Source organism: Drosophila simulans, chromosome 3L (assembly GCF_016746395.2).
Source record: "Drosophila simulans strain w501 chromosome 3L, Prin_Dsim_3.1, whole genome shotgun sequence".
NCBI lineage: Eukaryota > Metazoa > Arthropoda > Insecta > Diptera > Drosophilidae > Drosophila > Drosophila simulans.
In genome coordinates, this window is record NC_052522.2 from 5,043,738 (window position 1) to 5,067,967 (window position 24,230).

Consider the following 24,230-nt stretch of genomic DNA (forward strand, 5'->3'; position numbering starts at 1 on the left):
AAGTTTAGAAAGTAATTATAGACTTTTGCAGAATTTTAAAAACAAACTTTTTTAACCACTTTAAATATATTAAATGGAGATAACCCTAAAAACTTACCATCTACGCCCATGCCTTCATTAGTCATTCCCCCCGAGGCGCGTGCAAACAGCTGTTTGCTGTTTTCGTATTTACTCCTATAGCGCCAATCGAATCTCCGAGTGAATCATCAGGAAAACCCATCACAACATCGTCAGAAGTCTGGAACCTTAGTTTAAGATCGCACAACATCCCAAAATGTTCAACAATATTTTCGGAAAGAACCCCACCGTGAAGGAGCAACAGCGGGAGAATGACCGATCGCTGCGCAAGGCCACCCGGGACATCGAACGGGAGCGCAGGAAGATGGAGGAGGAGGAGCGCAAGCTGGAGCTGGAGATCCGACGGAATGCCGCCGCTGGGAACAACGACGCCTGCAGGATCCTGGCCAAACAGCTGGTGGAGATCAGGAAGCAGAAGTCACGCACCTACGCAGCAGCGGGAAAGATCCAGTCCATTGGCTACCAGAACAAGAACATGGGCGCCAATATCGCCCTGAGCGAAGCCATGGGCACCACGGCCAAGACGATGGGCGAAATGAACAAGGTGATGCGACCGGAGGCCATCGGGGAAACAGTGCGCCAGTTCCAGGCGGCCAACATGAAGATGGAGATGACCGACGAGATGATCAACGACACACTGGACGACATGCTGAACGAGTCCGGCGACGAGGAGGAGTCCAATGCCGTGGTCAACAAGGTGCTCGACGAGATCGGCATCGAGATCTCCGGCAAGATGTCCAGCATCCCGGCCACGGGATCCTCAGACTTTGAGACGAGTGGCAAGCGCACCGAGAAGGACATTGCCGATCAGCTGGCCAAGCTGCGCTCCTCTTAGTCCTTCCCTGTTTTCTATTCTATTTTGTAACTACTGTGAAAAACGCTGTTATCCATAGCCCGTAAGAAATTATATTTATGTACACATCCTACAAACGAGCTGTCATTCCACCGCCGGCCACAATGGACTCTCCGGTAATGTAGCCCGCATCCTCTGAGACCAAGAAGGAGACCACGCCAGCCATCTCCTCGCTGGTGCCCAGACGACCCATGGGTATTTTGCTCAAAGCCGCTTCATTCGCCGACTCATTCTCGTAGAGTGCTTTCGAGAACTTTGTCCTGATGACTCCTGGAGCCAGGCAGTTGACGCGAATGCCCTCGGGCGCCAGATCCTTGGCGGCCGCCTTGGTCAAGCCAATCAGCGCGGTCTTGCTGACGGAATAGGCTCCCAGTAGCTGTGAGATTAAGATAGCGGAGATAAGCATTGAACAACTGAACCGCAGATAAGGCGACTAACCTCAAAGGCATCATAGCCAGCAATGGAGGAGACGAAAACGATGCTGGAGTTCTTTTGCTGGCGCAGGAGAGGCAGTGCCTCCTTGGCCAGCAGATAGGAACTCTTCACGTTCACATCGAAGATCTTGTCCCACACCTTCTCGTCGCACTCCAGGACACCGCCCACAGCAGGATTGGTGGCAGCATTGCTGACCAGAATGTTCAGCTTGCCAAACTTGCTGATGGTCTCCTCGAAGAGCTGCTTGCGATCCTCCGGTTCGCTGACATGGCACTTCAGTCCGTGGACATTCAAGTTCAGTTTGCGCAGCTCCGCCAGAGCAGAGTCCACATTCTTCTGCTTGCGACTGCTGATGACCACTGCGGCGCCATCTTCGGCCAGCCTTTTGGCAATCGCGAAACCAATGCTGGAGGGGATTCACCAGAATTTAGTGGGGGCGATCCTCTCCAGTTTCTATTGAGCTGCTTACCCATCGGTGGAGGCGGTGACCACGGCTACTTTCCCTGCCAAACGCTTCATCGTGCCGGCTGTCGAACTTTGACTACTGCTGGACAAACGTTTGTGGCATTGATTGAGATTAGGGCCAACGAGTTTTGGGCTGTAATTGTTGCTGTTTTGATCGAGACTTGAACTTTGACCACTTCCACTCACAGCGCTGGCACTCAGACGGATCTTGGGCGCCCTGACCACCAGTTGCTTGCTCAGATGTAACATTTCTGAAGTAGGATTTTTGCGAAGGATCTTTAGATTCGTTGCCTAATAATTGATTTTTCCTATTTTAACTACGAATCTCAAAAACTGTTTACTAGTTATCTTCTTCTTTTCAGCGGTTTGCCATTCACAGCGAAGAAAAAAGCTTATTTTCCAGTGGCGCCAAATTTGAAAATATATTAAAGCTATCTCGGCAGTGGCTTAGTAATGAAAACCTGATTAATCTACATAATAACTAATAATTTGGCTAATAATATCATTTTGCTCGAGTCAATATGTTGCATTACTCCATTTAAGGCCACTCAGTCATGGGCAGATAAGAATTCTTGAAAAGAAAATCTTCCCACAGCAAGATAAACGCTGCGTTTCGTAATAATATAAACAAAGATAAATACGCATGACAAACAAACCGCAAAAAGTATGAGAATCGCTTGACATAATGGACTGTTTTCGGATCCGAAACATATATATATGTACATACGAGCCGAAAGTGCAAATTAATAGGCGATCGGAGCGATCCGTACGATCCGTACTTCATTATAGACGCAGTCGTCGGCGGAAGCAGCACGCAAGTGGAGTCTCCGGTTTTCCAAGTCAATCCGGCACGCGCTTACGGCTTTGTTAGTTAGTTACTTTTCGCAACCGTCGGCGGGGCATGTGATACGGAAAAAGGCGCCCATGCTAGTGAAACTAATCAGCAAACTAAAGATACACTAAGCCAAAGAATACCAAGTGAAACACAGATAGAACAAGATGAGCGAGCAGGCCAAGGAAATCGAAGCTCTGCCGCCCACCTTGCAGGACTTCAAGGCTCCCGATCTGCCGGCCAACAAGCCAGTGCTCTTCTTCCATCCGTACAACTTCCATGCGCAAAAAGTTAGTAAGCCGCTTCAATCATGTGATCTTTGAAAAAGTATTTGCCCAACAGATCCAGCCGCTAATGCCGCGAAATTACAAAACAAATCATTGCCAAATGAAATCATCGTTTTATTTACTATTTTTTTTTGTTTTTCGATGTAATGATGGGGTGCCCCGCGTCGAAGGTTTCCACCCACGATCTTCATTAAATCGCTCAGCCACTCGGCTGCAATGGAGCATGACCTGGCGGGTGGCGGGCCGGAAATGTAGTAGGGCTAGCTGTTGGAGTTCTCTAGTTTTCCATTCTGTACAGATGCGACAGCATATTTACCTGGCTGCTCCAGGTGCTAATGAAGCGGATTGAAGCGGAGTGGAAAAACATAATAAACAAACTTATGTGTGGAGGAATCTGCTCCAAGAGAACGTGATACAATAACTGAACCGAAATGATTTCATTTAATGCCAGATCGTGTCTAAAAATATCAGTTTTGGGTAATGAAGCGAGTAATTAGAAGCGGAATATTGCATCTTTGGGTTCATCTTTAGATACATTTAAGCAAATGCATATGTACATATGTGTATACTTAATATCTGAGTTAATAATCTGCTAATATCATAGCTCACTGAAAGTAAAACCCCTTATCATCGCAGGTGCTCATGGTCTTCTACGAGAAGAAGATCGACTTCTTTCCCTATGTGGTGGACCTGTGCAATGGCGAGCAGTACTCCAATTGGTTCCTGAACCTCAATCCCAAGGGCGATGTGCCGGTGCTCCAGGATGGCGCCCTCGTCATTCCCAGCTCGACGCACATCATCAACTATGTGGAGAGCAAATTCCGCGGCGGTAATTCCCAGCTAGCTAGCGCATAGTAACTTGACTTATCAACTTCATCATTCAGATCGATCGCTGAAGCCAGCGCACAACTCCAAGGAGTTCGACCAGATGCTGGTCTTCGAGCAGGCCATGGCCCGCCTTCCGGTGGGCACACTCAGCCTGGGCTCCTTCATACACGACGATCTGAAGCTGGTGCCCAAGGCGCCCTTCATCGGACCCGTGCGCCAGTCCTGCCTGAGTAAGTTACTCCATGTGTGAAATGAAACCTCAACTCAACACTCGTACGCCCCGCAGAAAACAATGAGAAGGTGCTGGACCTGCTGCGCCACTCGGTGGACGAACAGGCGACCAACAAAGCAGCGCTGCAGCACAAGCTGGACATCCAGTTGCGCCGCCACGAGCTGGCCTCCTCGCGCGAGGACTTCCAGAAGGTCCTGGACGCCGTGCGGCACTTTCTGCTCTACGTGGAGCAGGAGCTAACCGCCCAGGCGCCGCGCGTTGAGTGGCTAACCGGCGACGAGCTGAACGTGGCGGATATCTCGCTGGGACTGCTGCTGCATCGACTGTATCAGCTGGGATTCGAGAATCAGTTCTGGACCTTCGGGAAACTGCCGCAGGTGGAGGCGTACTTCCTGCGCTTCCGGCAGCGCGAGTCCTTCCACCGCCTGCAGCCGAGCAACTTTGCCATACTGCGCGAAATGTGGACGCGGACGCCGGGCAACTATAAGCTAGGAGCGGGCGCCGGCTTCCTGGGTATGGCCATGTTCGCCGCCTTCGCGCACAAGTGAGCGGAGCAGCGGGACAGCAGACTTTGTTAACAAATCCTTTTACTGTTAAAGTTGGGCACATATAAACACACGAACATAAGAACGCTTAAAGCTACGCACTGCTGATGAAGGATGCTTGGGGTGTCATGGTAAGAATCCGGCGGTGGAGGAGGATGAGGAGCAGAGCGCGATCCAGTGCCAGCCTCGGCTGCTTGCTTAGTAATATCATCATCGTTTCATATCATCGTTGCTGAATATACAAAAATTTGGTATAAATTCCAATCCGTCACCTAACTATCAATTCCTTCTATGCTTGATGGCTGCTCTCCTCTCTGTTGGCTCAGCTCAGCTCTCCAGCGTCTGCTGCTCGCGATCCCTTTCCCGTTTCTGCTGCTCGGTCATCAGCAAATTGGCCGCTGCACTGGCCGCCTTGGGGCTGGTGAACAGCGGCATTCCCATAAACGTGGGCATCTGCTGATCCCTCGGCACGCCCGTCGTGGCCGCCTTGCCATTCAGGTTGGTCCTCGAACTGCTGGGTCCCGAGCCCGTGGATGCCGCACCCGTGGATAAATGCGAGGGTCGCTTGAAGGGGAAGGTGGGAATCTCGCGCTGATAGCTGAAGCTTCCGTTGCCAGGCGCCTCCGGCAGCAGACCGGGCGTGGGATACCAGAAGCGGTAGGTGAAGTACCAGGTGAGTATGGCAATAATGCCGCTGATCACCTTCTCGATCATGCGGTGATAGTACAGCATGGTGCCCACCAGCATGATGTCCCACAGCAGCTGCAGGGCCGCCATGCCGATGAACAGGGTGCGGATGATGGGCGTCAGGCGTTTGTACAGGAACTGCAGGCTGCGCATTTGCTCCTCGTTCAGCGTCCTCAGCGGATTCGTGCCCGAGTTCTCGGCTGTGCTGCGATTGTGTCGCTCGTTGCGGATGTGCTCCTTGATGGTCTCCCAGCGGATGATGGGACGCGCCTCCTCGATCAGCACCAGGCTGGAGTGGATCAGGATGAAGGCGTGCCCGGATATGTCGAAGCCCTTCCACAGATGACCAGCCTTCAGACAGCTCGATTTGTTCGCATATCCTGGAAGCACACACACGAAAGTAATTATCAAATTCATTATGTGATGATTGTATACCCACCCTTTGTGGTGCAGCGTCCGTAGGAGTTCTCCACGACGTTAAACATCTTGGTCCAGAAGAACCAGAAGAATGTGGCTATGACGATGCGCGGGAAATGGTGTCGCAGCATTCGTTTGTGGTCGCCACACGTAATCGTATAGGCCGAGAGCACCAGGAAGGGCACCACGAAGAGCAGCGTCCAGCCCCAGCCGATCTTCACAAAGTACTGGTTGAATAGGTTGTCCGATCGGGCGAAGTAGGTCTTGGGGAACGGCACAAAGTCCCCGATTACGGAGATCACGAACAGACTGCCCAGATACAATGCCACTTTCAGGTCCGTATTGAAGAATATGGTCTTCTTGCACAAATGGATGACGCCCATGACCAGGATCTCGCGAATGCTGGTGGGTGCGGCCGTGGGCCTCGTTCCACGCGCCTCCGACCTGGTAATGTCGGGTCCTCCTGGCCTGAAATTCATGTTGGAACCGGAGGAGGAGGGACTTCCCGCATTGGCGCCCAAATTGGGCCGCAGCGGACGTCGCTTGGTGGCCATAGCTGGAGCTGTTGCTCGGGTCCAAAGTGTGTCACTTGAAAACTGCGTTGTTTGCTGCCGTTTTTGGTAATGCTGCGAGTGAAAAGCGAAAGTGAAAGCGGAGGAATCGTGCGTGTCAAAGTTCAACGGTTGCTAGACGCGCTTACCTGAGTTGATACAGTGCCAGCGCAGTCACAACAGTTCAACTGCTCAATTTGGTTGCTTTTTGGCCTGGCTTAGAGCACGCACTGTGTTGTTCTCAGTGCTAATTTTTTCAATTCTTATTTTGGCCCAAATGTACGTGTTGCGCCTGTAAAAAATAGAACAGCTGCAGCTGGTGAGCACGCTTCCCGGTGATTGGCAACTCTGATTGGAATTTTTTAAATGAGCGGGCTGCGTGGCGAATGGCAAGCCATGTGATCAGCTGTTCGGACTGAGATTTATCTCGAGCATTTTTAATTGCCGGTGCGGTTTTAATTGAACTGCGGCATGTACAACTCGGCCAAGCAGCTGCAGCGCGTGCTGACAGCGCGCGAGATTCGGAAGACCTTTCTGGATCACTTCACCGTCAATCATGGCCACAAGTTCGTCCGCTCCAGCCCGGTGGTGCCCTTTTGCGATCCCACCGTGGCTTTCGTTAACGCGGGCATGAATCAGGTGAGGTAACAAGCCCATTAAACGCCATTGTTCGCTTGTTTATACGGTGGCCTTCGCTGTAGTTCAAGTCGGTGTTCCTGGGCACAGCAGCGGCGCCCCACAAGCGGGTTGTCAACTCCCAGAAGTGCGTCCGCGTTGGAGGAAAGCACAATGATCTCTCCGTGGTGGGCACGGATGGCTATCATCACACGTTCTTCGAGATGCTGGGCAACTGGTCCTTTGGGGATTACTTCAAGGTGAGTCTAGAGAGCTTACCCTGTATTACTTTTTTCTCAAGAAACAATTTGATTATTCAGCGGGAGGCGTGTGCCATGGCCCTGGAGCTGCTCCGTGGTCCCTACAACATCGATCCAGGTCGCCTATACGTCACATACTTTGCTGGCGACAAGGTGCTGGGCATTCCAGCCGATCTGGAGTGCTTCGAGATCTGGAGGAGCCTGGGGTAAAGCTTGTTACATAACTAAAAGTTGGTTTCTTAAGTAATCCTTCTTTGCAGCTTTCCCGCCTCACGAATACTGCCCTTTGGCTGCGCCGACAACTTCTGGGAAATGGGCGCTACAGGGCCCTGTGGTCCCTGCACCGAAATCCACATAGATCATCGCCCGGATTTGGGCAGCGTGGAGCAGCGAGCCAAGTTGGTGAATGCCGGTCGCTCCGATCTCACAGAGCTGTGGAATCTTGTCTTTATACAGTACAATCGGTGAGGATTTGCCTTTAAGTGGAATGTATGCCTAGCCTAAGGTTCTCTATGCATTTATAGGCATGCCGATGGCAGCATCTCTCAATTGCCCGCTCATCATGTGGACACCGGCATGGGTTTTGAGCGGCTAACGGCCGTGCTTCAGAATAAGTCTTCCAACTACGATACGGACTTGTTCACCCCGATATTTGATGGCATCCAGCAGGCGGCCAAGACTCCGGTTTACAGCGGCAGCTTTCCGGATGGTGGAAATGCAGCAGTACTAGACACCAGCTATAGGATACTAGCCGATCATGCACGCATGGTGACCGCCTGTTTAGCCGACGGCATGCTTCCGGATCAAAAGTAAGCTTGTGCTCATCCCCTACCATTTTCGCATATAATCCAACTTATATTTCAGTCAGAAACTGCGTCGCGTGCTGCGCAAGGCTCTCAGCATCTCGGAGCATGTGTTTGCCCACGACAAATTGCTGACCCAGCTAGTTCCTATTGTGGTGGAGACACTTGGTGAAGCCTATCCAGAGATGGCGGCTAAGCAGCAGGCTGTTATCGACTTGATCTGCCACGAGCAGGAGGTCTACAAGAATCTTAGAGAGAGTTCTTCCAAAGCGTTTGCAGAGGTGCTAATGGAGTTTCCCAATCTGGATGACATCGATCTGATGGAGTGCCCGGGGTTCGTGCCCGCCTATCGAGAGTTCCAGGTGCAGCGCTGCAAGTTTTCCAATAACACCATACCAGGGGACTTCCTTTACAAGCTGACCGATACCTACGGCCTGACCGAGGAGAGTTTCCTCAAGCTGGCTGAATTGGAGAACATGAACTGTGATTTGGAACGCTACAGGGCGGAGGTCAGTCTGGCGAAGATCAAAGCCAAGGGCAACCAAAGGGAGACTGCTGGAGGATCACTGTGCGATCTGGCCACTGAGCAGCGTATTTCCGAAGCTCAGGCGATGCTAACGAAGCGTCTGGCGCCCACCGACAACAGTCACAAGTACGCCTACTCCTTTGACAAGGAGAGCGATTCATACCAGATACCTCCACTAAAGACTCCAGTCCTGGGAATGCTCCTCAACGATGCGGAAGTGTCGCGAACCCAAGGCAGTCGCATACAGCAACCCTCCACCGACCTCATTTCCATTGTGACCGCTGCCAGCAATTTCTACTATGAATCCGGCGGCCAACAATCGGATGGCGGAAAGATCCTTGTGAGCAATCACCAACATCCAGAGCATCCTCATTCACTAGAAGTAATCAGTGTTAAGCATCTCAACGACTGCGTAGTTCACGTCTGCAAGTTATCCAGTCCCACTGACACCTTTCAGCTGGCCATTGGAGATGAGGTGGAGCTGCTGGTGGATGCGCAGCAGAGACAGCTCAACACGTGCCATCACACAGGTGAGATGACTATGTTAGAGTTACTAGACCCGATTACAAATAATCCCTATTATTCTAGCCACCCATCTACTAAACGCCGCCATCCGCTCGCTTTTCAAGAAGGTCACCTACCAGGTCTCCAGTTCTGTGACCAGCGATCAGTGCAAGCTGGAGCTGGGACTCCTGGGCAAGCGCATTCAGAAGAGCGATGTGCAGCTCATCGAGGATCTGATCAAGTGGGTTGTCCTGCTATTAGAAATTTCTATGAATTTAACTTACAACCCTTTGCAATAGCCGCGTTATCTGCTCTGCTGCGCCGGTTGAAGTTCAGTTGCTGAGTGCAGCTGAAGTTCTGGAGCAGAATGACATCACCATGGTGCCCGGCGAGGTTTATCCTGAGCAGGGCTTGCGTCTAGTCAACGTGGAGAGTCCTGAACTGCAGCTCAGCTCCAAGGAACTGTGCTGCGGAACGCATGCAACCAACACTAGTGAGCTTTCCTGCTTCTGCATCGTGAATCTGAAGCAAACCAATCGCGCGAGATTCGCATTTACCGCCGTTGCTGGCCAGGCGGCGGAAAATGTGAGTGCACTTATCTTAGTCTTTAGACTAGTCATTTAATCGCATTGCTCTGTTCCGAATAGGTGCTGAAAACTGCTGCTCTGCTGCGACACCGCGTTGATCTCCTCGAGAAGCAGTTCCAAACTGACAAGCTCACAAACGCTACGGAGGCGGAACTGCAGACGATTAGGCACAACATGTTGCACACGGACATTAAACTGCCATACGCTTTTAAGATGGACACGCTGGAACGCATCACCGAGATGCTGAAAAGGATCAAAGATTCATCGCGCACAACCTTAAAGTAAATTTCACTTATTAAATTTAAGTGCGCACTTCTAAACTCTATATTTTCAGGGAATTTGTGGACGTGGAGATGCGCACGCTGCTGCAGGAGAAGCCGTTGGATACTCATCCCTTCATTCTGCACTACATCACCAGTTCCGCGCTCGTGGAGGAGATTCCTTTGCAACGAGCCACCAAGGTGTGCCAGGATCGGCCCATCCTCGTAATCAGCGTGTGTGATAGCGTGGTCAAGGCGCGCTGTTGTGTACCAGCAAACTGTATCACGGAGAAGTTCAACGCTTCCGCCTGGCTGCAATCCTTTGCCGACACCTTTAACGGACAAATAGCCGCGCCCAAGGGCCAGAATCCGCAGGCCGTGTGCAACATGAAGGGTCGGCGGGTCAGCAATCTGTTCGAGGAACAGTTGGAGCAGGCAATGTCCAAGGCACATGCATACGCTAAGCTTTATCTATAGTTATAAGTTGTAATAAACCCTCCAAAATGTGCTGGCTGTAAGCTTGCCCTTTGAATAATTGCTAATGTGAGGAGCGAATAAATGGCGGAGTTTTAAGGTATCTCAGAATGTTTAATCACTAATCACCACCAGGTCATCCTCCTCCTCCTCTTTGGCGTTATCCTCTTGATCCTGGGGCACCAAGCTGGAGTTCATCAGCTCTTCGAAGACGTCCGCATTATCGGAACTTTGATTGAAGAAGTAACTTATGTTTGCTAAGGGCTTCACTGGCGATGGAATCTTTTCGCTGATGCGATGCTGCATCTTGAATCGCTCCACTGGCGTCCTGGCCAGCTTCTGCAGATCTCCCTTGACCAGCAGATCAAAACTGTCCTCCAAGGAAAACCGTTTACTCTGCGGTAGTTGATCCACTTGGGACAGGTCTCTTTTTGTTTCCACCTTGGGCGATTCGTCCGCATTCCCTAGACTCATCTGCGCCAGACGTAAGCTCAAATCTTCCGCCATGGGTTCGTAATGAAGCTGGTGCCCATCGTGGTTGGTCAGTGCTGGCTTGGCATTCGGATTCGAGATGATGCCTTTGACTATGTCCGACATATCAAACTCTTCGGCATCGCAATCGCTTTCCAGATCGGAGGGCAGGAACTTGGTGATGGGGGTGGAGCATTGCTGACGTTGCGGAGCGGAAGCCTTGACCGGAGTACCTTCCTTCTTGCGCCCTAGGAATTGATGCAGTAATGGCTGGTTCTCTTCAGGCGGAGCCTTTTTCTTTCTGACCACTCGCTTTGGTTTCGAATTCGGTTCGTTTTCCTTGTCCTCTTCTTCGGGTGCGGTTTTCTTCTTTCGGGTGGTTTTCTTGGCGGGCTTCTCCTTCGACTTCAAGAAGGCCGCTACTAAATCAGGATACGCTGTCTCCAGCATGTCCAATGGCTCAATGGTGTAGTAAAGTTCCTCGATCCCCTTGGGATGCTCCGCTTCGTATTCCGCAATCTGATTGTCCGGAATAAGACCCTTGAAAATGCCGCTGGGATCGTGCCAGCGCAATTCTAAGCTGGGCACTCCCTTCACCGTTCGCTTTTTGATAATCTCGAGTGGCTGGATAAGTATCTTCTCCTGCTTCGATTGCTGCACCTGCCAGCGTGTGAGTATGGGAAAGAACTTTTGGAAGCAGTATATTTCGGGCCACTGCAGGAGATGTCCAATCTGTTTGATGAATTTGACAAGATTCGGCTGCCGCCAGTTGAGATTAAGATTGGGAATGGTGTCGGGTTCGCTCAGGAACTCGGCAATAATCTCTTCGTTGGGAAAGTCTGGAGATAGTAGTGCTTTCCGCCTCAAAGTCAACTCGGCCTTTATGGATAATCTTTGTTCTCTAGGGGAAGAGTTTAATAAATAAATTTTTAAATTAGTTTTAGGAAATAACTCACTTCCAGAGACTCTCATCGCAGCCTTTGTGAGTGCGACACACACTGCAGCCACTTTTTGTGTGGCTCTGGGTCTTGCCGATGTGTCCACAATTGCTGCAGATGGATTTGTCGTCCACTCGGATCTCCAAGGCATTGTATTTAGTGGTTTCACCGCGCCAGCTTCTCATTCTGCAGGGATAATAATTATAGCTTATTAACTTATTATCTAACAATATAGTAGACTACCTATCCAAAATCTCAGTCTCCTTGTACTTGTTGAACAGCTTTAGGACGCCATCCTTGCCGATGCCACCTATGCCATCAGGACAATAGTCACAGCCGCAGAGCAGGGCCATCACAATGATCTTCTGTTGGCCAAAGTCCATCCGGGATGTGATCTCCCGCATGTCGTAGATATCCACAGCTCCGCCGGCGGCTGCCTGGGCTCCTTGGGTGGAAACGGAGAAGTTGCGATAGACACGAACGGCTCCATAGGCAAAGCAATCCGAGTCCTGGCTAATGACGCCGTCCACTAACTGCGGATAGGCATTTAATTGGATTTGGTACAGAATTCTTGTGAGGATGTACTTCATATACGTACGCCATGCTTGTTGAGAAAGGCACAGTAGGCCTCGGCCTCGCCGGGACCTTGGACGCACTGGATTCCCATGGAGAGCAGCAGCGTTTCGCACTGCTTGAGGACATGGTTGAACCGGCTGCGTCCCTTGTCGCCTTTGGGCGCCTGACTTTGAGTGCACTCGGGCGAATTCTTCGGCTTCACGCCCCGAAACTGGAGCTCATTCCTCTTGGCTATCACCTGGCTCTTGAGTTTCGGAGCAACTCCCTCCAAAACGAAAACAGGAGTAACTTGTTCCCAAATCAAGTAGCAAGTGCGAAAGAAGAGGTTCCTGGTGGTAAAGCGTAAATAATATTATTTAAAAACAATGTAAGGTATTAAGTATTTTTTAAACCCACTTTAAATGATGCCTTGGATGCACAAAGTAGTCCACAACATTGAGGGATTCGCAAACCCAGCCGGCCAGGTCGATGGCCACTTTCTTTCCACGCAGTTCATTAATGGGCTTGCGTTCACAATGGGGCGTCAAAACACCCCATAATTCCTTTACGCCCATTTAAATAAGCTAAACAGAAACCCCGCGAGAAATCCGCAACAAATTTAAACAATTGCTTCTCTGTCAGAGTTGCCAAGTCAGTTACTTTCTAGCCAATTGCAGTTATGTTCAAAAGCAGTCAAAATCAGTGTGGCAATAATTGGCCATGACAATTTATTAAACAATAATTCATGATGCTATTTTCTGTTAGATTCAATATCAAATATCCAAATTGACACTTATTTGTTTCCTAAACCTACATTTAGTATTTAGCTTTTTTTGACTTTGTCTCTAGCTACATTTGACAGCACTGCGCCTTCCGCCAGTCACTGCGAAGCAAGCTCGATAACCGATAACGGGCTTTGTTTTGACAGCTACACACGCGACCGCTGCGAATGGCCAGTGGTCAGCAGTCTCTTCCTCTTCCACATCGACGTGTCGTGTCAGCCAAAAGAAAGTCGAAATAAAATATTGAATTGAAGCTGCCCCTTTGCGAGTAGGCCCGACAAAATTCAGAAGCTGCCAGTCGTCCGTACACCAACCCACACACAACCACCACCGGCAAGATGGTTCTCGCGGATTTGGGTCGCAAGATAACCACGGCGCTGCACTCGCTCAGCAAGGCGACCGTAATCAATGAGGAGGCACTGAATTCCATGCTTAAGGAGATCTGCGCGGCGCTCCTGGAGGCTGATGTGAATATCCGTCTGGTGAAGCAGCTACGCGAGAATGTGCGTGCCGTCATTGATTTCGATGAGATGGCCGGTGGCCTGAACAAGAGGCGAATGATCCAGTCTGCTGTGTTTAAGGAGCTCGTCAAACTAGTCGATCCCGGCGTGAAACCGTACCAACCCATCAAGGGCAAGGCCAATGTGGTCATGTTTGTGGGTCTGCAGGGCTCCGGCAAGACCACCACCTGTACCAAGCTGGCCTATCACTACCAGAAGCGCAACTGGAAGTCGTGTCTCGTGTGCGCGGATACCTTCCGTGCTGGCGCCTACGATCAGGTCAAGCAGAACGCCACCAAGGCGCGCATTCCGTTCTACGGCAGCTACACGGAAATCGATCCCGTGGTCATTGCCCAGGACGGTGTGGATATGTTCAAGCGTGAGGGTTTCGAGATGATCATTGTGGATACCTCGGGTCGGCACAAGCAGGAGGAATCGCTGTTCGAGGAGATGTTGGCAGTGTCGAATGCCGTCAGTCCCGACAACATAATCTTCGTGATGGACGCCACCATCGGACAGGCTTGCGAGGCTCAAGCGAAAGCTTTCAAAGACAAGGTGGACATCGGTTCGGTGATTATAACCAAGTTGGATGGCCACGCCAAGGGAGGCGGTGCTCTGTCCGCAGTGGCAGCCACACAGTCGCCCATCATCTTCATCGGCACGGGCGAGCACATCGACGATCTGGAGCCCTTCAAGACGAAACCCTTTGTGAGCAAACTGCTTGGAATGGGTGACATCGAAGGACTGTTAGATAAGGTGAGACATGCCACATAGGCCTTAAATCTTACCGCACTACAATACAATTCAAAACACGTACTGAATATATTCCCATTTTTCACAGGTAAACGAGCTGAAGCTGGACGGAAATGATGAGCTGTTAGAAAAGATCAAGCACGGCCACTTCACCATCCGCGACATGTACGAGCAGTTCCAGAACATCATGAAGATGGGCCCCTTCTCGCAGTTCATGAACATGATACCCGGCTTCTCGCAAGACTTTATGACCAAGGGCGGCGAGCAGGAGTCGATGGCGCGCGTCAAGCGCATGATGACGATGATGGACAGTATGTCTGACAACGAACTGGACAATCGCGACGGAGCGAAGCTCTTCAGCAAGCAGCCGAACCGCTGCGTTCGAGTGGCCCAGGGAGCTGGTGTCATGGAGCGCGAGGTCAAGGAACTGATTGCACACTATACGAAATTTTCGGCGGTAGTAAAGAAAATGGGCGGCGTCAAGGGACTGTTCAAGCAGGGCGACATGACCAAGAATGTGAATCCGACACAGATGGCCAAGCTCAACCAGCTGATAGCCAAGACGATCGATCCCCGGATGCTGCAACAGATGGGCGGCGTTGGTGGTATCCAGAACATGATGAGGCAACTGCAGCAGGGAGCGGCGGGCGGTTTGGGTGGCCTGGGGAACCTGATGAGCGGCTTTGGTGGCAAGTGAGCAGGTGGCGTGTAAATTTAACGATTTTTATATGATTTTGTTTTCGCGTAGTTCGTAATTTGTTAGCCATTTGTTTCCATTTGTCCAAGGCCACAAAAATTGATATGCGATGTGGAGGCGAATATAGCGTATATAGCCTATATAGCCCATATAGATGTGCAAACAGTTAACAATTCGGTTTTTGTACGGCTTGGCAGCCACAGTGTCAGTTTTTATAGTTTAAACAGTTTTCTGTACACGAACTAATGGAATTAGCATGCCTATCAGAATACCAGTAAGGCAGTTGAACTAGATATAAACAATAAATAAATAATATATGAACTTGGCTTTAAATTGGTTGTGTTTATTGGGCTAAATCTCGGGCATCGAAGAGCAGTACTGTATCTTCGAAGTCCATGACCTTATCAGTCACCCTGTTGACCTAACACATACAACTAAAACAAAAAACAAGTTGCGAACAGGTGCCCAGAAAACTCGAAAGGACGCCAACGCAGCAAGGAAACCAAAATAAACAAACAGGCTGGCGGGCAAATGTTAATGCTGTTTTTGGGGGAGGGTCTGTGCACACACTCAAATGTATGCCTAGTGGGGGTGTACACTCAGAAAAAAATATGAAAGATATTAATTTTATTTGTCTGAATCATTCATTAAGCGTCAAGGATCATAGTAGATTTCTTTGCAAATATTTTGAAAATTGTTTTGCATTTTTGTTTTTAAGTTCTGACAAAACTTTTTTCTGCGTGTGGTTTTTGGTGGCTGAACTTTTCTGGTGGGGCTGACAGCATCCCTCGATTCTGTCCCGGAAGTTGTGTTTCGTCTGGGATTTTGGGGGTGTCACTTTCTCTCTCCCTTGCGTGCGTGCTGAAAACTCCATAATCCGCCCACGCCGCCTTTTGCAATAACAATGAAATGGCGATTGCCTGCCATAAAAATGTCTATTAAGCTGTCAGGTTCTGACACTCATAAAACCATCAAACAAGTCAAACGAACAGGATAGCAGCAAAATCAGCAGGACGAACCGCTGTCAAAGTTTTCGGCCTCATCCTGGCGGCTTCCCCACGCACACATAGGCCCACATTCTCGCTAGGAGTTTATATGTGTGCCGTGTCCTTTCATATTTCTTGCGCCCCCAACAAAGGACATTATTTATGGGTGGGTGGGATGAAAAGATACAGATACACGCCCCCACACACAGTGGAAATTATTTTACGAGCACAAAGGCTTAGGCAGGATGCCTTGGCATCCTTGGCAGAATAACCCCTCTCCAGAAGGATATTTCCCTAGAATTCCATCCCCAGCGTGAGATTTGCTGAGAAATGAGATTCGAATATTCAACAAACTAAATTCCCAACCCATGAAAAAAAATGCATTTAGTTTTTGTTTTCTTACAGAAAATCAATTTGTCTTTTATTGATTCAGAAAAAGTTCAGTTTCATTTTTTTGTGTTTTTTTTTGGTTTTTGGATGACAGCATTTGCTCTTTAGGTTTTCCTTTTTCTTACCAAAGAGACGTTACGTTTTCCTCATGTTTTTCATTTTGTGTGTTCTTCAACGCTTCAACTCAACGTCCACAGTTAAATCTTTTGCTATGTTCGGTTTTAATGCTTTCTGTAGCTTTCAAGTCGGGGCAGGAATTTCTCAGCCTGCCCTCGCTTAGCTTGATTCTTCCGCTTCCGCTTCCGGTTCGGTTCTATACTGATCTATTCTCATTTCTTTTTTACTTACAATTAGATTTAATTTTTTTTCGTCATTTACTTTCTGTGTTTTTTGTTGTTCAACTAGTCTTAAGCGAAATAAGCACAAAAGCTGCAAAATGTTTTGCTTAAACTAATTTCTCATTTTCAAACTTTTTCATCCTTTTTATTTTGGGGGTTTTTAAACTTTTATCTCTCGATCTCCAATTCAGTTATCCTTCATGAATGATCTTTTGCATTAGAGTTGAGGGCACAAAAAGTACGCGTATAAATTTGAAAGTTGTAGCAAAGATTGCGCTTTTTCACACTTTTCTTGTCATTTTTTTGGTTTTCGAGTTTTGGTTTTTCGTGTTCTTCTTTTTAGCTTTTACTAGAGATTTGAATACAATTCTTTCGCCATATAAAAATGCTTAAAAGCGTCACATTGATGCAAAAAATAATACTTTAAAAAATACACAGAGAGTTGAAAAGGATTCCTCATGCTTTCGATCGATCTTTTCTTCAGTATTCTTTCATTTTTTTCTGGAGGATTACAAAGAGAGATTTAGTTTGGTTTTTCGTCTGATTTAATTTTACCAGTTTGCGCATTTGCTTTGCTTAATTTTTTTGTGGTTTTTGGGTTTTTTTTTTTTTATCATTGTTAATAAGAAAATGAATAAAGTTCTTTAAAAGACTTTGATTTAAAACTTAAAAATAGCAACAAGCGAAATGTACATTACTCTCATTTAAGTATTTCTGTTTCTAAGTTTAATTAGCTGCTTGCATTTTACGCTTACTTAAAGTTAGTTTACGCATTTGTCGTCGTGTTCTCTTCATTTCCCCTTACTCTCCTACTGCATTCCCTCCATTTATTTTCCATTTTCCATTCCATTCCATAACTGTCTTATTTATTTTTTAAATATAATGAGCTTGTTTTCATACCACCATGCCCCATATTCCATATTCCCATCGATTTGCTAGCGTTCATTCCTCTGGCTCTGCGCTCCCACTCGCCTCTATGTGTTTTTCATTTTGTTTTTGGTTTTTTGTTTGTTTTGTTTACATTCATGGTTTCGTCAAAAAAGTTTCAAAAAAATATATATTCATCATTTCCTTAAATTGGCTTAATTAAAAAATGTTTATTTATTTCTCCAGCTCGACACTCACGCTCTGCTCTGCCCGCCCCTAAACAACGACTAAGACGACTAAGTTTGCCTCCTGTTCAGAACACAATCTAATTTAATAAAGTGGGGATCAATTAGGAATTAATTTAGGAATTCGTTATTGGAAACTATTTGGTGTGGGGTGAAAAAGCGTACTGGTAATTCATATAGCAAACATTTTACTACTAAGAAATCACATTGAATGAAAACTAAACGATGAAAAACGCACTTAAAAACAAATTGATTTATTTTTTTTTTAGTTTTTATTGAAATTTTTGTTGTTTTTAGTTTTCAATTTTACGCACTAGACATTTTTTTGTTTGAATTTTAAAAATTACTTCAACACTTGCATCAAATTTAATCGATTCACTTCTCTTGCGAGAGGCTTTCAATCAGGGGCGAGATACCCAAGCAATCTTGAATCTTGTTTGGGGTCTCGACGATTTTAAGACAAATAATAAATTAACTACTTAAAATTAGTTAAAAAACTAAAGTAAAACGCGTTAAAATAAAACAAAATACAGACGCAAAACAAACGAGTTCCCAGTTTGGTTTCTTGTCAAAGTAGATTTAAATACACACACAAAAAGTCAGTATAGCTTTAGATTAGAACACTTCTCGTCGGTTGATTTTTATTGTTTATCCTCGCCAACGTCCTTGCTTTTATCGTCTCGTCTCATCCGTACGCTTATTTTCAGAAATTAAACCTAACCTCAAACTGTGCGACGCGGCATTCTTCAACACTGTCGCTCTAACTACACAAAAACTACAACTGTCTACGTGTGTTGCACTCCAACTAACCAACTAATCTTTCTCCTTTCGCTACCAACTAGAAATCATATGTCCTACTCGACTCCGTCTTTCTTGCTACATTTCTTTTCTCGATCTACGCTACTCGTTTCCGCATCTGCTTTCTTCTTTGCTTGTCAACACTGTACTTAGATTTTCTAAACTTACGCACTAGGCTTTGATCTTAGATACTAGGTTTCTTCTCCTGCTTCTTCGACTCGATTTCATTACCGTTCACTAAAACATAAATTTCATTTTCACTTTCCTAGGGAGGGGGCGACAAGACACGCCCCCAGCTCATCTCGTTTCCTTCGTCGATTTATAAATAACTTAGACCTTAATGCTTTCTCAATTTGCTTAAGTTGCTTTTCCTGCTAACAAATTAAAATCAAAGAAAACTACAGAAAGAAAATTGCACTTTGTGTGAGTTTTTTTTTGGGAGGGTGGAGGTGTATGCGTGTGCGTGGGCGTGTTTGTAGTTGTTTCGAGGAAAACAGGATTGAAAATCTTTCAAAAATATCCTCCCAATGAGTGGTACTTGTATTTGTGATTCTTCTTTAATAGGACAACAAATGCAGGCATCTCGCACGAATTTCTCTTTAAACAATTTCGCTTTTGGAATGTCTTGGAAAATAGATATCTTTTTCGATGCCTGCATTAACTTCAGGAGGTGATTCTAGGTGTATGTGTTACATTTTCTTTTCTTTTTGTTTTTGGGTTTACAATCCTGCATTTGTTGTTATTGTTACAGTTTCAGTTCGTAGTCAGTCTAAAGCAAATAATCGTAATAAGAAAAAAAAAAACATTTGCATTATGTTGTTGTTTTGGTTTTAGGCTTAGGAAGACTTTTGGCGTTGTGTTTCTTACGTTTTTATATATATGTATATATATATAATGTATATATATGTAGATAGTTCAGTTAGGCGACTCGACAGCTCTAAACTCGAAAATCAAATCGTATCAACACATACAAATTTTTATATATCAAAATCAAATCAAAGACTTTGCTCAGGAATGTTGTTTGTGGTGAGAGGGTGTCCTTGCTCAAACGGAGATTCTCAAAAACTTCTCACTTCGCCACACTTTCTCCCACCCACATCGCCCACTTGATGTTTCCCTTGTTTCGCTTATTTTGCTCATCGTGTTTCGTTAATCAATTAACATTCGAAAAAATCACAAATACAATGCTTAGGCTTGATAGGTGCGTCGGTGTTGGTGTCTTGCTGTGTTTGTGTGTCAGTGTGTGTGTGTGTGTGTGTCTCGGAAAAATAAATATGCTAGGCTTTGACAAAGGTTCAATTTCAATTCTAAACTCCGTACTCAACTTCATGTTCAACTCTACTTAAGAGACGCTTACAAGACTAAAGAAATCTTTGCTTATTAACTAAGTTTACTAAACGTAGTTTCTTCTATCTTACTTCATCATTTTGTTTTTTTTGTTTAATTTAACATTAATTTTCTTGGTTTCTGTTATACATTTCTGCTACTGCCTGTGCCAGTTGTTGTTGCTGCTGCTGTTGTTGTTGTTGTTCTTTTCGATCCTAGCTGATCCTTCAAAAAATCGTACATTCTTCGCCAGCCTTCACAAAGCTAAACTACAATTCTACAGTTTCAAATTTTATTTTCTGTTTTCTGTGTTTCGCTACTTTTGTGTGTTGTCTCGGTTTGCTTCGCTATTCCCTTTTAAAAAGTGTTTGCCTCTTGGTTTCCATGCTAATCAAACATCGTTCTTCTCCTGCCTCAACAACTTGTCATATGCAGAAAAAATATACTATATCTAGGTTGTTTTTGTTGGTTTTTACTTTCCTCATTAATATGTCTAAAAAACAGTTAACGTAAAAAACTGTAGACAGCTACAAAAAATTCATTCATTAAATCGACTGATGAGCACAAAAAATATGCTAAAAACTAGTACAAGATTCCCCATTTCTTCTCGGTCTTTGTAAGCTTATGCTTATTCTCCCGTCTTCTGCTTTCTTTTAGATCTCTAGAACTACTAAATCTGTTTTTGCTTACTGCAATTTTCTTACTTTTGTTTTGCTAAGACTTAATACTAGGTTCTTGCCCGTTTCAAAGGCTTTTTCTTCTCATTTTTTTCGTTTGAATTTTTTTTACTTCTTTCTCTGACTGCTTGGATAGCACAAAACGAACGTCAAATGGAGAGAGGGGGAGGGGGAATAGACATTTCTTTTTAGGGTTTGTTTTTTGTTTTTTCTTTTCTTCGGATCTTTGCTTTATACAATTTGCATGTTTGGTTCAAGAAACCAACAAATGGAGAAACAAACCAAAGATCTCCTTTCTTTTTGTGGCTATCTACGCTTTCCTCTGCTTCCGTTCTTTGTGCTGTTCAACACGATTCAACAAAAATACAAAATAAATATTACAAATTAGACAAACAGAACAAAACATAGGTAGAGTCTGAGTTTCATCGTAAAAATCTTCTTTAGCAGGCCACAACAAAGAAAACGTTGCCTCTAAGGTAAAAAAGTTTTGCTTTCTTCTGCGCATCGTTGCGCTTTCTTCGTTCTTCTGGGGGTTTCTTTGTTGCCGCTGCAGTTTGACTTAAGATTTATGCTTTGTTTATATATCGTCATCGAAATGGATTTTGTTTCGTTTTTATTTGCTCTGTTTTTCCTTACGAGTTTTTAACATACATTGCACACACATTTATTTTTGTTTCTGTTTCGGTTTTTTCCATCTTTCATTTCACAAATTTCTGTCTGCTTAGGTTTTGCTAGCTCAAAATTAGCAAAATAGTTTCTTTGTATTTTCCCTTCTATTTTTACATCGCTCTTTCCATCGGTTTCCCGCATGCAGTGGTTTTTTACTTTGCGCTTAACAAAATTAACTTAACTCTAATCTGCGATAGTTTTTTTTTCTCAGCAGATTTCCTCAAGTTCTTACGACCCCCAAGTGAATTTTCTTTGACTTTCCTTTCTCTTCGCATCCTGCAGTTCTTTTTTTGTAAATATTTTCGACTGCTCTTCTCTCGTTTGCCGCTGTTTCTTTTGGCAATGGTTGCCGCACTGCTTTTGCATCTCTGGTTGTTTATTTAGTGTATAACTATTCTCTATTATTTAAGTTAAGTCTTTGCTTTTCTTCACTTTTTTCTCGCGTCCTATGCGCTCGTCTCTTCGGAGACCGGCTTTTCTTTTCGCATTCACCGCCTTATTTATACATTATTTTTCTGCCTCCGCTGTTTTTCCCGGATTTTCCCGGCTTTTCGGGATGGCTTTTCTCTAGATTCTGCATGCTGTGTTTTTGTTTCTTTTGCCGATGTTGTTGCTTCAGCAGTTTCCTCTTCTAGTTGTTGTTCATGTGGTGGTTGTTGTAGACTCCTCTATCCGATCTTCTGCTTTTGATGTTGATTCTCCTCCCTCCTTAGCTTTTCCGCTTCTCCGCTTCCGGCTTTCTCTCACTCTCGTCCAATTTATATAGTACTCAAATGGGGTACTAATATATTATAGCTAAAAGAATTAAAGGTTTATAAGTACACATGAATTTAAAAAATAGTCAACTTTAGGGAAATGGGAGAAGGTAGAGGGAGTGTTTTCAACTTCTGTTAAAGCACAGAAATAAGTTTAAGCAGGGTTACATGCACATGAGCTGAATGAGAAGTAAATGATATTTACCTAGTATGGGTTACCAGTGATTAGACTGTTTAGTAACTATACTATATAAGAAAGAGAGCCATGTTGTTGTATCAAAAAGAAGCCGCAGAAATTTGGTAAGAAAATAAGTAAAATATATTTGTTTAGTATTCAGTGAATTGTTGTAAAAGTAATGAACAGATCTGAAGCAAACAGGCAAGCAACAACAAGCAGAGCACACAAAACACATGAAGCCGATGATTGTCAGTTTAAGTGTTTGTTGTGTTGTTCGAAGGTGCAGTGTTGGTAAGCGTGTTTAAGTGTTGAAAGAAACGATGAAGCCTTGGAGGTCTTAAGGTAAAGCTCAGTAAATGCAAATTAAATGGGGTGAGTTAGATGCTTTTTGTTTAGGGGTGGAAGGGGACTCGAATAATTGAAAGTACGAGAGCTGTAAAAGCGGAAAGCTCACATGCAAGGCAGTGTTGGTAAAAGCAGTTAAGCGAATAAGTTTGAACTTGAACCTTGTTCAACCTTGATCATATTTCAGTAAACATGAGCAATAAGGTTCAAGTAAACAAAATTCAATATAAGGATTTTATTTTGTGGGAAATGTGGCCAGAGATTGAGAAGCAAACGGAAATGTTAATCCTGTAGGACTGTGACAAAGACAGGAACAGAGAGAAGACAGTAGCTGAGAAGACTTCACTCACCTCGCGAAGACCTATTTGGGAGCGGCTTGATGTGGATACTGTGTGTATGCCTCGTCGGGTGATGCAGCTGTGCTAGCCTGTTCGGAATCTGTCATTGGCATTGTTGGTATAATAGTTGGTGGTGGTGCATAATATGGATAAGTTGGACTAATATACTGTAACGATGGAGAAAAGTTCTATAAAATAAACCGAAAATAAAAAAGAAAAATAAATAAAAATACAAATTCGAAAAAAAAATTGCAATACAAAATAAGAGGAAATTAATTGGAGTAAAAGAAAGGAGTAGAAAAAGTACAAATTAGGTCTCAACATTTAATATTTAATATACACAGCCCGCACTGAGAAGATCGTATGGATTGCGGACAATTTTTCTTTCTTTTCAATCCTCAAGGACTCAAGCAGATATACACATGTGTATTCCACTACAGCCATGTGTATATCTGCCTTTAATCAAGGAAATCTGAAAGAAAAAGTCGCGACTTTCGGGAGGAGATCAGAGATCGGTGGCTTACAGAGTTGCCAATCTGCAGGGTGGCCAACTGAGGCATCATTGTTCCGTATGGCACGCCCGTATCGCCGCTAACCATCATCGAGATGCCACGGGGCTGCACCTGGTTAACCGCCTCCGGTTTGTATGAGGTCACTCCCAGCTGAGGGGCAGCTGCCATCTGCATGTACTGTGGAGAATACGAAGTCTAATTGAAATACATTTTAAAAGCTCTTATTAATCCCACATGACACTAGACTGAAGCATGAGTTGAAAACCGCAATAAACATTATAAATCGACCTAAGCAAATGGTAAATAAATAATCGTCCAAAATCGACAGTTTTGAGTCATGCGTTTCAGTCCAGTGTCAAATACCCATAATGGAAGTAAATCCACTACTCACCTGATCATCTACCTGAGTTGTCATCATGTAACCCGGTATCCACTGGGAGCCGGCCACTGGATAGCCACCCACCTGGGGGGCGCTGAAGCGGGAGTAGGGCACTCCGATGGGTGTGCCCACGTTCACGCTGACTCCATTCTGCTGCATTGTGGGGTCGTAGGCCACGGGAATCCCCTCCGCGGAGACGTCGCGCCACGCACGCGCATTCGGATCGGGCGTCTTGAAGAGATTCTTCTTTTTCGGTCCGCCATCGGCAAACTTAACCAGCAGGGGATCTTTGGCACCCGGTATTGTGTTACCATTGAACATTTGAATAATTTGCTCGCACTTCTCGCGACTCTCCATGCGGGCAAAGCCAACGCCTAAGCGGAAAAATACGATATATTATTATTATTATTCGATCATTAAAAAGAACCCGCAAACACGGTTGCCAATTGAATTAATTAGAGGCTCAATAATGGAAACCGTGTTTGCGAACCA

At 45.7% G+C, this 24,230-nt stretch overlaps 8 protein-coding genes across 29 annotated transcripts in view; 4 read left to right on the forward strand and 4 right to left on the reverse strand.

Annotated features, from left to right (window-relative positions):
• Positions 1-122: 122 nt before the first annotated feature.
• On the forward strand, positions 123-1,001 carry LOC27206283 (charged multivesicular body protein 2b-B). The gene has a single exon (XM_016170893.3). It carries the CDS (start codon positions 275-277, stop codon positions 911-913), a length of 639 nt encoding a protein of 212 aa, XP_016030498.1. The 5' UTR covers positions 123-274; the 3' UTR covers positions 914-1,001.
• Positions 969-2,194, reverse strand: LOC27208441 (dehydrogenase/reductase SDR family member 4). Of its 2 annotated transcripts, XM_039293269.2 has the most exons (4): positions 2,018-2,170; positions 1,836-1,964; positions 1,370-1,772; positions 969-1,307 (listed from the first exon to the last, which is right to left on the reverse strand). In XM_039293269.2, the coding sequence occupies exons 2-4, from the start codon at positions 1,883-1,885 to the stop codon at positions 1,002-1,004; spliced, it is 759 nt and encodes a 252-aa protein (XP_039149203.1). In that variant the 5' UTR covers positions 1,886-1,964; positions 2,018-2,170; the 3' UTR covers positions 969-1,001. The 2 variants fall into 2 exon arrangements, with proteins under 2 accessions (XP_039149203.1, XP_016030499.1); XM_016184007.2 differs by having other exon boundaries at positions 1,836-2,194.
• Positions 2,195-2,593: 399 nt separating this feature from the next.
• On the forward strand, positions 2,594-4,831 carry LOC6736855 (ganglioside-induced differentiation-associated protein 1). Of its 2 annotated transcripts, XM_016170894.3 has the most exons (5): positions 2,594-2,953; positions 3,587-3,779; positions 3,835-4,008; positions 4,065-4,523; positions 4,610-4,831. In XM_016170894.3, the coding sequence occupies exons 1-5, from the start codon at positions 2,831-2,833 to the stop codon at positions 4,621-4,623; spliced, it is 963 nt and encodes a 320-aa protein (XP_016030500.1). In that variant the 5' UTR covers positions 2,594-2,830; the 3' UTR covers positions 4,624-4,831. The 2 variants fall into 2 exon arrangements, with proteins under 2 accessions (XP_016030500.1, XP_002083711.1); XM_002083675.4 differs by having other exon boundaries at positions 2,595-2,953; positions 4,065-4,831.
• Positions 4,581-6,553, reverse strand: LOC6739615 (acyl-coenzyme A diphosphatase FITM2). The gene is made up of 3 exons (XM_016174316.3): positions 6,360-6,553; positions 5,682-6,285; positions 4,581-5,622 (listed from the first exon to the last, which is right to left on the reverse strand). Exons 2-3 carry the CDS (start codon positions 6,211-6,213, stop codon positions 4,883-4,885), a joined length of 1,272 nt encoding a protein of 423 aa, XP_016030501.1. The 5' UTR covers positions 6,214-6,285; positions 6,360-6,553; the 3' UTR covers positions 4,581-4,882.
• A 31-nt stretch (positions 6,554-6,584) lies between these two features.
• On the forward strand, positions 6,585-10,342 carry LOC6736857 (alanine--tRNA ligase, mitochondrial). The gene is made up of 10 exons (XM_016170895.3): positions 6,585-6,849; positions 6,912-7,085; positions 7,146-7,291; positions 7,346-7,549; positions 7,610-7,894; positions 7,950-8,944; positions 9,003-9,159; positions 9,218-9,503; positions 9,566-9,786; positions 9,840-10,342. The coding sequence occupies exons 1-10, from the start codon at positions 6,682-6,684 to the stop codon at positions 10,240-10,242; spliced, it is 3,039 nt and encodes a 1,012-aa protein (XP_016030502.1). The 5' UTR covers positions 6,585-6,681; the 3' UTR covers positions 10,243-10,342.
• LOC6736858 (flap endonuclease GEN) lies at positions 10,333-12,877 on the reverse strand. The gene is made up of 5 exons (XM_002083678.3): positions 12,621-12,877; positions 12,247-12,553; positions 11,892-12,181; positions 11,667-11,834; positions 10,333-11,611 (listed from the first exon to the last, which is right to left on the reverse strand). Exons 1-5 carry the CDS (start codon positions 12,776-12,778, stop codon positions 10,354-10,356), a joined length of 2,181 nt encoding a protein of 726 aa, XP_002083714.1. The 5' UTR covers positions 12,779-12,877; the 3' UTR covers positions 10,333-10,353.
• A 181-nt stretch (positions 12,878-13,058) lies between these two features.
• LOC6736859 (signal recognition particle 54 kDa protein) lies at positions 13,059-15,268 on the forward strand. The gene is made up of 2 exons (XM_002083679.4): positions 13,059-14,241; positions 14,327-15,268. Exons 1-2 carry the CDS (start codon positions 13,324-13,326, stop codon positions 14,933-14,935), a joined length of 1,527 nt encoding a protein of 508 aa, XP_002083715.1. The 5' UTR covers positions 13,059-13,323; the 3' UTR covers positions 14,936-15,268.
• A 1,036-nt stretch (positions 15,269-16,304) lies between these two features.
• The window catches only part of LOC6736860 (protein alan shepard), a 125,540-nt gene continuing 117,614 nt past the window's right edge, over positions 16,305-24,230 (reverse strand). For 12 of the 20 annotated variants that reach the window (XM_039293265.2, XM_039293264.2, XM_039293267.2 and 9 more), the window contains 4 exons: positions 23,751-24,112; positions 23,372-23,554; positions 22,860-23,035; positions 16,305-22,026 (listed from right to left, as the gene is read on the reverse strand). In XM_039293265.2, the coding sequence (XP_039149199.1) occupies positions 22,871-23,035; positions 23,372-23,554; positions 23,751-24,112 (710 nt within the window). In that variant the 3' untranslated portion in view covers positions 16,305-22,026; positions 22,860-22,870. Of the gene's footprint in view, positions 22,027-22,191; positions 22,233-22,859; positions 23,036-23,371; positions 23,555-23,750; positions 24,113-24,230 lie in introns of all 20 variants that reach the window. The other 8 variants (XM_016170169.3, XM_016170160.3, XM_016170161.3 and 5 more) reach the window with 5 other exon arrangements.